Here is a 13,274-nt window from a genome sequence, read left to right on the forward strand (position 1 = left end):
CCAGGAGTGATTTCTGAGTGCATAGCCAGGAGTAACCCCTGAGCGTCAAACAGGTGTGGCCCAAAAACCAAAAAAAAAAATTTAAAATTAAAAAATTTTAAATTTGTTTTTAACTGAATAAGTTTATGTGCTGATTTTCGCTATAATCTGTTTTTAATATAACGCAGGGAGGCTCCTAGACTTATTGGACCTACTGCCCCAGTGAGTTTCCCTCAGGTAGAAGCAATCTGCCTTCTTTAATGATATAAAACGAAAACCTTTGCACTTTTTCTATTGCTTTCTCTGTGGATTGTTCCAGCAACAAGGTTAGTTAGTGTCAGAAAATGTTGTCAATACAGTGTGCATAAATGTTTAATTTTTGTTTTATTGTGTTTTTAAAGGTTCAACATTTGCTAAAGCCAAACCTGAAATTCCATGGACCTCACTGACTCGAAAGGGACTTGTTCGAGTTGTATTTTTCCCATTTTTCAGCCATTGGTGGATCCAGGTTACCTCTTTAAGAATCTTTGTTTGGCTGCTACTGCTTTACCTCATGCAAGGTAATTGGCAAAGCTGAACTAAGTTATGAAAGTTTCTTTATTCTGTTTTTTTTTTTTGTTATTAAATGATACAAGCTTTACTATGCTCAAATTTGCTTGCCTTTTCAAATATGAAGAAATAAAAGGGTGGGTTAAGGGTATAGCTCGCTGGTACAGTAAATACCTTGGATGGATTTAATCCCCAATTTCACCCCTGCCAAAAAAAATGAAGAAGAAATGAAGGAAAAAATAGCATTGGAAGATTATGCTAAGATTTTTTGCTCAGAGAGAGTAAGCAGGACTGTTTAATATTCTTCTTGGGTTTTCCCATCTGTCTCGCTGTCAGGCCTTCTCAGTCTTTTCAGATGGCTGACCTTATATGCTGAGTTAGCTCGAGATTACATCCTGATTCTTTTCTCGAGGTACTGCCATCAAACCTCAGTGCTATAAATATTGATACACTGGTGATGCTCAGAGCTAGATTACTTGCTGAACTTCATGCTTGCAAGTTTAAATACCTGTTTGATATTTCCATGTCGAAATTTCATATTATCTTGAATTTAATCATTTAAAATAGATCTCTTGGAGTTTTTATATATATGGTTTTTTTGTTTGTTTGTTTTTTGCTTTTTGGGCCACACGTGATGACACTTAGTGGTTACTCCTGGCTATGGGCTCAGAAATTGTTCCTGGCATGGAACATATGTGACACCAGGGGATCGAACTGTGGTCTAGCCTAGGTTAGCACGTGTAAGGCAAATGCCCTACCACTTGCACCACCATTTTAACCCCAAGGATCTCTAGTTTTTAACAACTTTATTTTTGGGCTTTTGAGCCACACCTGGTGGCCCTCGGGCTACTCCTAGCTCTGCGCTCAGAAATAGCTCCTGGCTTGGGGGACCATATGGGATGCCGGGGGATTGAACAGTGGTTCATCCTAGGCTAGCACGCACAAGGCAGACGCCTTACGCCCTGTGCCACCACTTCGACCCCTTTAACAACTTTTTATTGGTACATTTCTTTTTTTTTTTTTTTTTTTTTGTTTTTGGGTCATACCCGGCAGTGCTCAGGGGTTACTTCTGGCTCTATGCTCAGAAATTGCTCCTGGCAGGCTCTGGGGACCATATGGGATGCCAGGATTTGAACCACTTTCGTTCTGCATGCAAGGCAAACGCCCTACCTCCATGCTATCTCTCTGGTCCCTGTTACACATCTTTTTCTCTTTAGATCTTTCCTCATTTAATTAAATGTGTCATTAACTATTAGTTTTCAACTCTCACATCCAATCTGCCACTGCTCTGTAAGTTCTGCCTCTGACATGTCTTGACTATTCTGTTTCTGTTGCCATTACGTTAGCCCACACTGCCAATATCTCTTTTATTTCCCAATCATTAGAGATCACTTTTATTTTTTATTTATTTTGGTGGGAAGGAGTTTGGGTGAGACCTGGTGGTACTCAGGGGTTACTCCTGGTTCTGAAGAAATTACAGAAATTACTCCTGGTGGGCTCAGGACCATATGGGATACTGGGGATCGAACCTGGGTCAGCCATGTGCAAGGCAAGCTCCTTACCTGCTGTGCTATCACTATGGCTCTCTCTTATTTAGTTTTTTTATTTAATTATTAGATCATAGTTCTGGTAAAACTTATTTAATGGGTTTGTCCTTACAAATTATGTTTAACTCTTGCTATGTATGGTGCCAGGAAACTGATATCAGGGCCTTCACTGTACAAAAGGCAAGTGTTCTAACACTAAGCTAATTCCTGGCCCCTAAGTTCAAGTTTTATAGGTTGTAACACTACTAGCCCATAGAATTTCTATCCACCAGCCATTTCTTTTTTATTTAATTTTGGTTTTGGCCACACCCAGTGACACTCAGGGATTACTCCTGGCTCTGCGTTCAGAAACCGCTCCTGGCTTGGGGGACCATATGGGACATTGGGGATAGAACCCAGATTCGTCCTGGTTTAGTTGCGTGCAAGGCAGACACCCTACTGCTGCACTATCGCTTCACCCTCCACCAGCCCTTTCCGTAGACATTTCTAGATCTTGTCCATCTGTGTACTGCCTGTTATGGTTAGTTAGTGGTTAGCAGTCAAGTACTTCAACTGTGGTTAATGTGAACAATGGAATGAATTTTATTCTGATTTATAATTTAACATAAATTATAATTTAACCACAGATATCTTCAATATTGATGACCAAGTAAGATTCCAACACATGGACTCCATCGTTTAGAACTGTGATCTCAATACTATGATTTTATTTTATTTTTTTGTTTTGGTTTTTGGGTCATACCCAGCAGGTCTCAGGGGCTACTCCAGGCTCAGAAATCGCTCCTGGCAGGCTCGGGAGACCATATGGGATGCTGGGATTCGAACCACCATCCTTCTGCATGCAAGGCCAACGCCCTGCCGCTGTGCTATCTCTCCGGCTCCAATATTATGGTTTTAATACGATTTTAAAAGCCTAATGGATTTACCCTATCCCAGTTTGTTTTGTTTTGTTTTATTTAGTTTTTGGGTCACACTTGGTGATGCTCAGGAGTTACTCCTGGCTCTGTGCTACTCCTGGTAGCTTGGGAACCATACGGGGTGACAGGAATCGAACTGGAATCTGCCTGGGATTGGCTGCATGCAAGGCAAATGTCCTATCCAAGTAGTGTTCAGAGAGTCTGGGAGAGGGATCCCTCCTAGCAATTCTCTGCCATCTAGACCATTGGATTGAATGCAAGGATCTGAGCTGCACCTAATTAATCTGACGATGCAGTGCTGCTCATATCCTGGGGTGCAGAGGTCGACAGACCACCGTGGCAGTGCTTAGTCTAAAATACCTTTTTATAGTTTTTAAGGTTTTTATTCTTTAACCGTACAATATTTCCATAGCTGTTAACATGCTTAGTTTTATTTTTTTGCTATTAATAACACCGTCCTCTTAAATAATTTTGCATGTTTGTTTCTGGTCCATACCCTGCAGCGCTCAGGGGTTACTCCTGGCTCTTGGCTCAGAAATCACTCCTGGCCGTCTCAGGGGACCATATGGGATTCCGGGAATTGGGCCTGGGTCAGCCACATGCAAGGCAAATGCCCTATCAGCTGTGCTATTGCTCTGGCCCCATGAGTAAAATTTTTATATTTTATATATACACATATATTTATTTATATAAATTTATGAATTTATATAAATATATATTATATATAATATATTTTATATATGTTTTCAGAATTCCCTAATAAATAGTGGACAACAGGACCTGTATTGCCATAGACTTACAGAATTATTCTGATTTTACAATCTGTCACTTAATCTGATGTATAAAGTTCTTTTTCTCATGGTCACGTGTAGTTGAAATAAAAAAATTTTCCATATTTGTTGTCGAGGAACTTACTCTTCTGGTTGAAGTATATGAAATTATATATACATATTAAGTTTTTATATGCATCATGGTTTCTGTCTAGAATACATATTCTGCACTATTGATTTGTCCGGCTAGTCTCACATGTTTTTTATTTCTCTGCCACTTTTCCATCCCTTCTGTTTTATCTGGGGATCATACACAGTTGGGGACAGTGCTCACATACACTTTAGTTGCAGTGCATGTTGGGGTCCTGTACTTTCATTAGAGTGCTTAGACTCTGGCTGTACACAGGATATCACACACTTGGTTGTGATGCCAGAGATCTTCAACATTAGTGTCTCCTGAGCCACATTCAGCATGTGGGACAGTGCCAGGGATGGACATCGCACCAGAGCAGCTTTCGTGTGCAAAGCAGGATCCATCACTTTGCTGCTATACTTGTAGAACATTTCTTTAATTTCTCTAGGCTTCCAGTATGTGATATTATGATATAAGATACATTCTTCTATCATATTTTCTCAACATAAGTGCTCTTACATGTGTATTTCTTGCAGAATGATTTATTAAAATATCTAATCATAATAAAAATAAGAAATTTGCGGGCCGGAGAGATAGCATTGGAGGTTAGGCGTTTGCTTTGCACGCAGGACAGTGGTTCACATCCCGGTATCCCATATAGTCCCCCATGCCTGCCAGGAGCTATTTCTGAGCAGAGAGCCAGGAGTAACCCCTGAGTGCTGTCGGGTATGACCCAAAAACCAAAAAGAAAAAAAAAGAAACTTGGAGTGGAATTATATCCACCCAGTCCTGTATAGATAGAGGCTAATTGAGGGAAAATGAAGGAATAAGACAGTTCTCCTTTTAATCAAGACTTCTGTTACTGCACACACATATATTTTTGTAGGATTTTAGAGTTTCAGCCAATATACCGGTTGAATATATATATATTCAAATATATATATTCAAATTGCTTCCTTCCCTAGAATTCAATCAATCAATCTATCTATCTATCTATCTATCTATCTATCTATCTATCTATCTATCTATCTATCTATCTATCTATCTATCTATCTATCTATCTATCTATCTAGATCTATATAGATATATATCGATAGATAGATAGATATATCTATAGATATATCTATCTATAGATATCTATCATCTATCTATAGATATATCTATATATCTATATAGATATATATCTATAGATAGATCTATCTATCTATAGATATATATCTATAGATAGATAGATCTATAGATAGAAAGATGATAGATAGATATCTATAGATAGATATATCTATAGATAGATAGATGATTGATAGATAGATAGATAGATAGATAGATAGATAGATAGATAGATAGATAGATAGAATTCTAGGGAAGGAAGCAATTTTCAGTTGTGTGCTTTTATGAAGTCCTGGTGCTGCTAAACATATCTAGTTGGGCTTCAAGCAAGACTTTCATGCTGTTCTATCTCTCTGGCCCCCTGATGATCTTTTTTAAATGATGAATTTTTATAGAAGTAGATAATATAGGAGCGATAGCATTACAGCAGGGCATATGCCTTGCACTCTGCTGACCCGGGACAGACCCAGATTCGATCCCCAGCACCCCATATAGTCCCCCAACCTTGCCAGGAGTGATTTCTGAGCACAGGGCCAGGAGTAACCCTTGTGCGCTGCTGGTTGTGCCCTTCTCCTAATGACAAAAAAGTAGATAATATAGTTGCTGGCATTAGTTTTGAGGACTAGCCCTAATGCTTTGCATTTTGAAACCTCTTTCAGTTCTAGCACTCGTTTTATATTCTATGATGCCTCTTGTGAATGTTAGTGAAGTCCTTGGACCTTTGTGCCTTATGTTACTCATGGGAACTGTCCACTGTCAGATTGTGTCTACTCAGATAACAAGGTCATCAGGAAACAATGGTAATCGGAGAAGAAGGTAAAATAAGAATTTATTCTTGTAGTTATATATTTTCTGTAAGACACTTTAAACATTATTTTTTTTGGTCATATGTGTTGGTGTGCAGGGCTTACTCCAAGCTCTGCACTCAGGAATCACTCCTGTAGGGACAGTACGGGGTGCTGGGATTCAGTCCAGGTCGGCTACATGTAAGACAAGTGCCTTTCTACTGGTGCTTTGGCTCTGAATTGATAAAATCTTTGAATGAATTAATTAATCAAAAACCCCTCTTCTTTTGTGTAGATATTTTTGCTTTTAAAAAAAGAGTTTTTTGGGCCCGGAGAGATAGCACAGCGGCGTTTGCTTTGCAAGCAGCTGATCCAGGACCAAAGGCGGCTGGTTCGAATCCCAGTGTCCCTCCCATATGGTCCCCCGTGCCTGCCAGGAGCTATTTCTGAGCAGACAGCCAGGAGGAACCCCTGAGCACCGCCGGGTGTGGCCCAAAAACCGAAAAAAAAAAAAAAAGAGTTTTTTCACTTCTTATTTCCGTATTGATTTTGGGTTTTGGGCCACACCCAGTGGAGCCTTGGCCCACTTCTAGCTTGTACCTGGAAGGAGTACAAGTTCTTTCTTTCTTTCTTTCTTTCTTTCTTTCTTTCTTTCTTTCTTTCTTTCTTTCTTTCTTTCTTTCTTTCTTTCTTTCTTTCTTTCTTTCTTTCTTTCTTTCTTTCTTTCTTTCTTTCTTTCTTTCTTTTCTTTCTTTCTTTCTTTCTTTCTTTCTTTCTTTCTTCTTTCTTTCTTTCTTTCTTGCTTTCTTGCTTTCTTGCTTTCTTGCTTTCTTGCTTTCTTTCTTTCTTGCTTTCTTGCTTTCTTGCTTTCTTGCTTTCTTGCTTTCTTGCTTTCTTGCTTTCTTGCTTTCTTGCTTTCTTGCTTTCTTGCTTTCTTGCTTTCTTGCTTTCTTGCTTGCTTTCTTTCTTTCTTTCCTTCTCTTTCTTCTTTCTTCTTCTTTCTTTCTTTCTTTTCTTTCTTTCCTTTCTTTCTTCTTCTTTCTTTCTTTCTTTCTTTCTTTCTTTCTCTTCTTTCTTCTTCTTTCTTTCATTCTTTCTTTCTTTCATTCTCTCTTTCTTTCTTTCTCTCTTTCTCTCTTTCTCTCTTTCTCTCTCTCTTTCTTTCTTTCTTTCTTTCTTTCTTTCTTTCTTTCTTTCTTTCTTTCTTTCTTTCTTTCTTTCTTTCTTTCTTTCTTTCTTTCTTCTTTCTTTCTTTCTTTCTTTCTTTCTTTTTCTTCTTCTTTCTTTCTTTCTTTCTTTCTTTCTTTCATTCTTTCTTTCTTTCTTTCTTTCTTTCTTTCTTCTTTCTTTCTTTCTTTCTTTCTTTCTTTCTTTCTTTCTTCCTTCCTTGCTTCTTTCTTCCTTTTCTTTCTTTCTTTCTTTCTTTCTTTCTTTCTTTCTTTCTTTCTTTCTTTCTTTCTTTCTTTCTTTCTTTCTTTCTTTCTTTCTTTCTTTCTTTCTTTCTTTTCTTTCTTTCTTTCCTTCCTTCCTTCTTTCCTTCCTTCTTTCCTTCCTTCTTTCCTTCCTTCTTTCCTTCCTTCTTTCCTTCCTTCTTTCCTTCCTTCCTTCCTTCCTTCCTTCCTTCCTTCCTTCCTTCCTTCCTTCCTTCCTTCCTTCCTTCCTTCCCTTCCTTCCTTCCTTCCTTCCTTCCTTCCTTCCTTCCTTCCTTCCTTCCTTCCTTCCTTCCTTCCTTCCTTCCCTCCTTTCTTGGTTTTTGGGCCACACCCGGCATTGCTCAGGGGTTACTTCTGGCTGTCTGCCCAGAAATAGCTCCTGGCAGGCACGGGGGACCATATGGGACACCGGGATTCGAACCAACCACCTTAGGTCCTGGATCAGCTGCTTCCAAGGCAAACGCCGCTGTGCTATCTGGGCCCTTTATTCTTTTTTTTTAATGTATATATTTTCTAATGTTATTTTAAAAATGTTATCCTGAAGACCGAGAGATAGTACAATAGCAAATGGGGCACTTGTCTGGCACGTAGTCGATTTGGGTTCATCCTGAACCCACCAATAGTGATTCGTGAGTGCAGAGCCAGCAGGTGTTGCTGAAAACCCAAATCCCAAATAAAAAACTTTTGGCCACCGAAAGGAAAACTCTAAGATTACCTCTGGTAGAATACAGGCTTTGATTCCACTTCAACGATTTCTAAAGAAATTATGTCTTGTGCTATTTATTATTGTGTTTTTAACATTTTTAAAGATTGCATAGGGCATCACATGAAAATTATTTTGTGATCCCTTATTAAGTGTGCCAAATAACGAATAGCCATGTCTCTTTATTTAAAGCATTCATTTCTTTCCTTTGCTCTGACACAGGAAACATTTGCTGTGATACATTGGTCATACCTATGAAAATTTTCCTCCTAGTACTGTTTTGAATCAATAGTTCTTTTTTGAATCAATAGTTCTTTAATGACTGAACAGAATAGTAATAAACCTTTGGTTTGCAATCTGTTCTTGCCCCTTAATTAGAAATGTTCTTATATAATTTATTTTTATTACATGAAGTTCATTATATTTAATTTCAGGTAATAGTCGGTGTAATTTTCAGTAGTGGTAATTTGGGGAGAAGTAGAAGTCCTAAGTAATCTGAAGTTTTTGAAAAAATCGTTTTATTTTTTTTGTAGAAAATTACGGAAAACTGTAAATGGTGATGGGAGCCGAGAAAATGGAAATAATTCCTCTGATAAAGTCAGAGGAATAGAAAATGTGGAACCTGTACCCTTTATTGGTGGTTTTTGGGGGACTCTTTTTGGTAACAGGTGGGAAGATTTACATTGGAATTTTTATTTGATCTTGTATTCACATTAATTTTTATGGTATATGTAATCTGGTATAGAAATACACAGTGTATATATATTGTTGCATGATTTTTAAGGTTTCTAAAAGAATTTGCTTAATCAAAATGTTTTCTTGTCATGCCATCTGTAGTTACAGTAATCTGCTATAAACATTTTTTGGGGGGGCCCACACCCAGTGACACTTAGGGGCTACTCCTGGCTATGCGCTGAGAAATTGCCCCTGGCTTGGGGGTCCATATGGGACGCTGGGGGATCGAACCACAGTCACTCGTGGGTCAGCCACATGCAAGGCAGATGCCCTACTGCTGTGCCATTGCTCCAGCTATAACATTTTATTCTGTTTTTAGTTAATGAGCTTTTAGATCACAGAATTAAAGAAATATAAATTGAAAAGTTAAATGTGTAAATCAGTGAACAAACATCTTAAGAGAAGAACGGATTTTTACAAGATCAGTTTTTTGCTTTTATTTTTTTTTAGCATGAGATAGGATACTGTAGAAGTTGGTGTGGATAGGCTATTGGACAGAAAGTAGATTCAAGGGCCCAGAGAGATAGCACAGCGGCGTTTGCCTTGCAAGCAGCAGATCCAGGACCAAAGGTGGTTGGTTCGAATCCTGGTGTCCCATATGGTCCCCGACCAAAGATGGTTCGAATCCCGGTGTCCCGTATGGTCCCCCGTGCCTGCCAGGAGTGATTTCTGAGCAGACAGTCAGGGTAACCCCTGAGCACTGCCGGGTGTGCCCCCCCCCCCAAAAAAAAAGAAAGTAGGTTCAAGACAAATTCTACTTTCATGATTTTATAAGTCATGAGAGCCTTAATGAGATTTATATACTTGCCTTGTCATCCATTAAGGATTATGACCCAGAAATAAAGCTTTTCATATTTTTTTGAAGGTAAATATGTTTTCATACTTTTCTAAGGACATTTTGCACTTTTTTCCCTTAAATCTGAGTTCTTTGCACTGAATATCATCATGCTGGACATTATGCTTCCCTCAGATTTTCTTCTGAGTTATTTTACTGTCAGATTAGGGAGGTAAAATTTTCGAATCCAATGCAGTTTAGAGCAATGTGAAGACTTAAACGATTGCGTACTCACTGGCTACCGTTTGGCAGATTGAGTAATTTTTCTGGGTGAAGTTCAGCAGTCATCAAAGAACTGAGAGCTCCTGGGCTCTGAAGGGGGAGCTGGAAGACAGTCTGGAGTGTGAAATAATAGTATGTGCACCATGCGTAGACTTTTTCTCAGTTAATTTACATGAGGGTCTAGTAGAGCCTAAAGGTAAGCCTATTCTGTCCTGTTCTTCCATTCATTCCCTTTGTAAGTAGGAAGCTTGAACAATGTGATTTCTAGAATGATATTCTCCTTAGGGAAAAACTTATTTAGTAAAAGACACTATTGTCAGAACATGATTTTATTTTCTTCTAAAACCTAGGATTAAAAGAGTAAAATTAATATGTAACCAAGAGACTGAAACCGAGAATGATACAAGCTGTTTGCCTCCCATCGTTAAGAAGAGACAATGTCGGCCAGAGATTAAAATGTGGCAAACAAGAGAGAAAGCAAAATTGTCAGATGGAGAAAACTGCCAGAGGGTAAGACTTAGATGAGAATAAATCAAGCAAAAAGACTGAGGAGGAGGGGGTGCCTACTCCCAGCAGTGCTCAGGGCTCATTTGATTCATGGCTCTTTACGTAGGATCGCTCCTGATGGGCCTTATGGGCCATGTGTGGTGCCAGGGGTCAACGGCCAGATCGGGTGCATGCAGAGCAAGCACCTCACTTATACTCTCTCCAGCCCCGAAAATAAAATCTTTTTTTTTCTGTGTAAAATGCTCTTATTCTTAGGCTCTATCAGAGGAAGAAAATGGGTTTGTAGACATAACAAAGACGTGAAATGTAAAACCAGTGAATGTGAAGAGAGCATCACATGAAGACTGAAGTTGATTGCTCCAATTTGTAGGACTGAAACTGGTTGCAAGTTGGCTTAGTTAATAACTAGATTATGTGGAGTCAGATTCCAGAAAGTCTGTGACGTTGTGTTAAGGCTTGGGAAATTAGTCTAGGGATAGCCAGACTGCACCTATGTATGTAGCTAGATTATATATAGACTCTGCTCTGTCTGAAACTACACCTATGCTTGGACTTCAGAATCTTGAAATACCTTTGGTACACTGTGGCATTTAGTAATTACAGAAAATACTCCTTTTATTTTGTGTTAGTTTTTGTTTTGTTTTGGGGGGACACACCCTGCAGCACTCAGGGCTTACTCCTGGCTATATGCTCAGAAATCACTCGTGGTAGGCTTGGGGGGACCATATGGGATACTGGGAATCGAACCGGGGTCTGTTCTGTGTTGGCCTCATGCAAGGCAAACACCCTACCGCTGTGCTATTGCTCTAGCCCCTGTTTTTTGTTTTCTTTTTGTTTTGGGACCACAGCTGCCAGTGCTCAGGGGTTTCTCCTGGCTCCTGGAAGGACCAGCTGTTGGGAATGTCAAGGATCAAACCATGTGCAAGACATGTACCTTACTTATTGTTCTCTGGCTCCAGCCTACCTCCATTTTTTCTTTTGCTACTCAGTCAAGCATTATTCTAAGTGCTTTACAGATAGTAACTTATTTAAAGTGAACTAGGTGCTTTTACTGTCAATTATTTTTCAGTGAGGAAATAGTAGCAGAAAGATTTGATTATTTGTCCAGAGTTGCATAATAAAAACTTTTATTGAGACCTAATTTGACTCAAACTTATCTGTGCTTATAACCACTATTAGTGTTACAGTGGAGTAGGAATAGGGGGTCCTACCCTGAGTGTAGGGTGTGCATTTCAGTGAATGAGAGTCTTTAGGGGACAATGGAAAAATGGGGGTAGAGATAGGGGGAAATGTCAGTATCTGATGTAACTGTAGGGACACTTTTTGTTTGCTTAATGACAGTATTCCTGTGGTTGATCAGTGAAAAGGAGACAGTAGGACTGATGCTTTGGGGAACCTCTGTGCTATAGAATATTGTTTCTTCATTAAAACTATTTAGTTGTGGGGCCAGAGAGATAGAATGGAAGTAAGACATTTGCCTTGCAAGCAGCTGATCCAGGAGGGACAATGGTTCGAATTCCGGCATCCCATATGGTCCCCTGAGCCTGCCAGGAGCGATTTCTGAGCATAGAGCCAGGAGTAATTACCCCTGAGCACTGCCGGGTGTGACTCAAAAAACAAAAAAACAAAAACAAACCCCCCCCAACTATTTAGTTGCATGGTCAATACTTCTTTGCTTTATTGAGATCAAATACTGTCTAGCCATATTGTTCATTTCTCATTTAGCTTTGTCTCATTGCTTCTTGAGTATTACATGGTCTTTTGTCAAATGGCATGGGAAGCTTACTCTAAGAGTATTTTGATTCTTTCCAGTGAAGGAATTGCTGTTTGTTTTGTAGGAGCCATCCGTCAGGTCTTTGGGTAATGGCATTTCAGATGATCTTTCAAGTGACGAAGATGGTGAAGCCCAGACACAGATGATATTATTGCGAAGGAGTGTGGAAGGGGCCTCAAGTGACAACGGCTCTGAAATTAACAGGAAGTCAATATTTTCAAGGCACCCAAACTCTCAGGTAGCTTTTATTTTAGTTTGTAAAATTTGAGCATTGACTCCTTAAATCAGTGAATAATAGCTGGAGATATTTAAGATTTTTACTTTTTGTTGGTTGGTTTAATTTTTGGCAGGTAAAGAAAACCTCTTCCAGGTGGTGTCGTATTGTTCGGGATTCAGATAGTCTAGCTGAATCTGAATTTGAATCAGCAGCCTTCAGCCAGGTAATGTATCCTTATAAAGTGGAAATATTAATTTTATTATTATTATTATTATTGCTTTTTGGGCCATACCCATGACGCTCAGGGGTTACTCCTGGCTATGCGCTCAGAAATTGCTCCTAGCTTGAGGGACTCTGTGGGATACGGGGGGATCAAACCTCTGTCTGTCCTAGGTTTTTAGTTCATTTATTTTTGCTATAAGCTTTATTCTTTTCATCTGCCTATTTTTGGTTCATTTTTTTTTTTATCATTTTCAAATTTTTTAAGCTGTGCTCTAAGTTATTTAGTAGGCCCTTTCTTTCTTCCTGATGAATGCTTGCAAAGAAAGCTACACATTTTCTTCTTGATACCACTTTTTCCGTGTCCCACAAATCCTACAGAGTAAACACCTTGAGAATGCTGTGAGCTTAGGCAACAGATAACTTGTTTAAATATTATTCCATTATTAAATATAATTGCCCTTTTTGGGGTTGTTTTTCTTTAAGGGCTCTAGATCTGGTGTGAATGGTGGCTCTTGCAGCCACAGTATGTCAAGAAGAGACTCCGAAAGCACTCGCCATGACTCAGAGACAGAGGATATGCTGTGGGACGATCTGCTACATGGCCCCGAGTGTCGTTCATCCGTCACCAGTGACAGCGAAGGGGCTCATGTGCAGCCTGCTCACTCAGGGACCAAACGAGATCCCAAAGAAGATGTCTTCCAGCAGGTATGTAATGGCAGTGAAAGGAATCGTGTCTGTTTAATGAGAATTGCCAGGTTACCAGCACCAGTTCATTTTATCAGGTAAATGCTATTATTGTCCTTAAATTAGAAATGAAGAAATTGTGCAGTTTGTAACCA

General features: G+C 39.2%; 1 protein-coding gene across 1 annotated transcript in view; it reads left to right on the forward strand.

Moving 5' to 3' along the window:
* Positions 1-13,274, forward strand: part of PHTF1 (putative homeodomain transcription factor 1) — a 51,278-nt gene that overhangs the window by 23,022 nt on the left and 14,982 nt on the right. The window contains exons 4-10 of the mRNA XM_049765689.1: positions 381-539; positions 5,662-5,818; positions 8,457-8,591; positions 10,066-10,225; positions 12,061-12,234; positions 12,347-12,436; positions 12,919-13,140. Of these exons, the coding sequence (XP_049621646.1) occupies positions 381-539; positions 5,662-5,818; positions 8,457-8,591; positions 10,066-10,225; positions 12,061-12,234; positions 12,347-12,436; positions 12,919-13,140 (1,097 nt within the window). The remainder of the gene's footprint in view (positions 1-380; positions 540-5,661; positions 5,819-8,456; positions 8,592-10,065; positions 10,226-12,060; positions 12,235-12,346; positions 12,437-12,918; positions 13,141-13,274) is intronic.

The sequence above is a fragment of the Suncus etruscus genome, chromosome 19 (assembly GCF_024139225.1).
Source record: "Suncus etruscus isolate mSunEtr1 chromosome 19, mSunEtr1.pri.cur, whole genome shotgun sequence".
NCBI lineage: Eukaryota > Metazoa > Chordata > Mammalia > Eulipotyphla > Soricidae > Suncus > Suncus etruscus.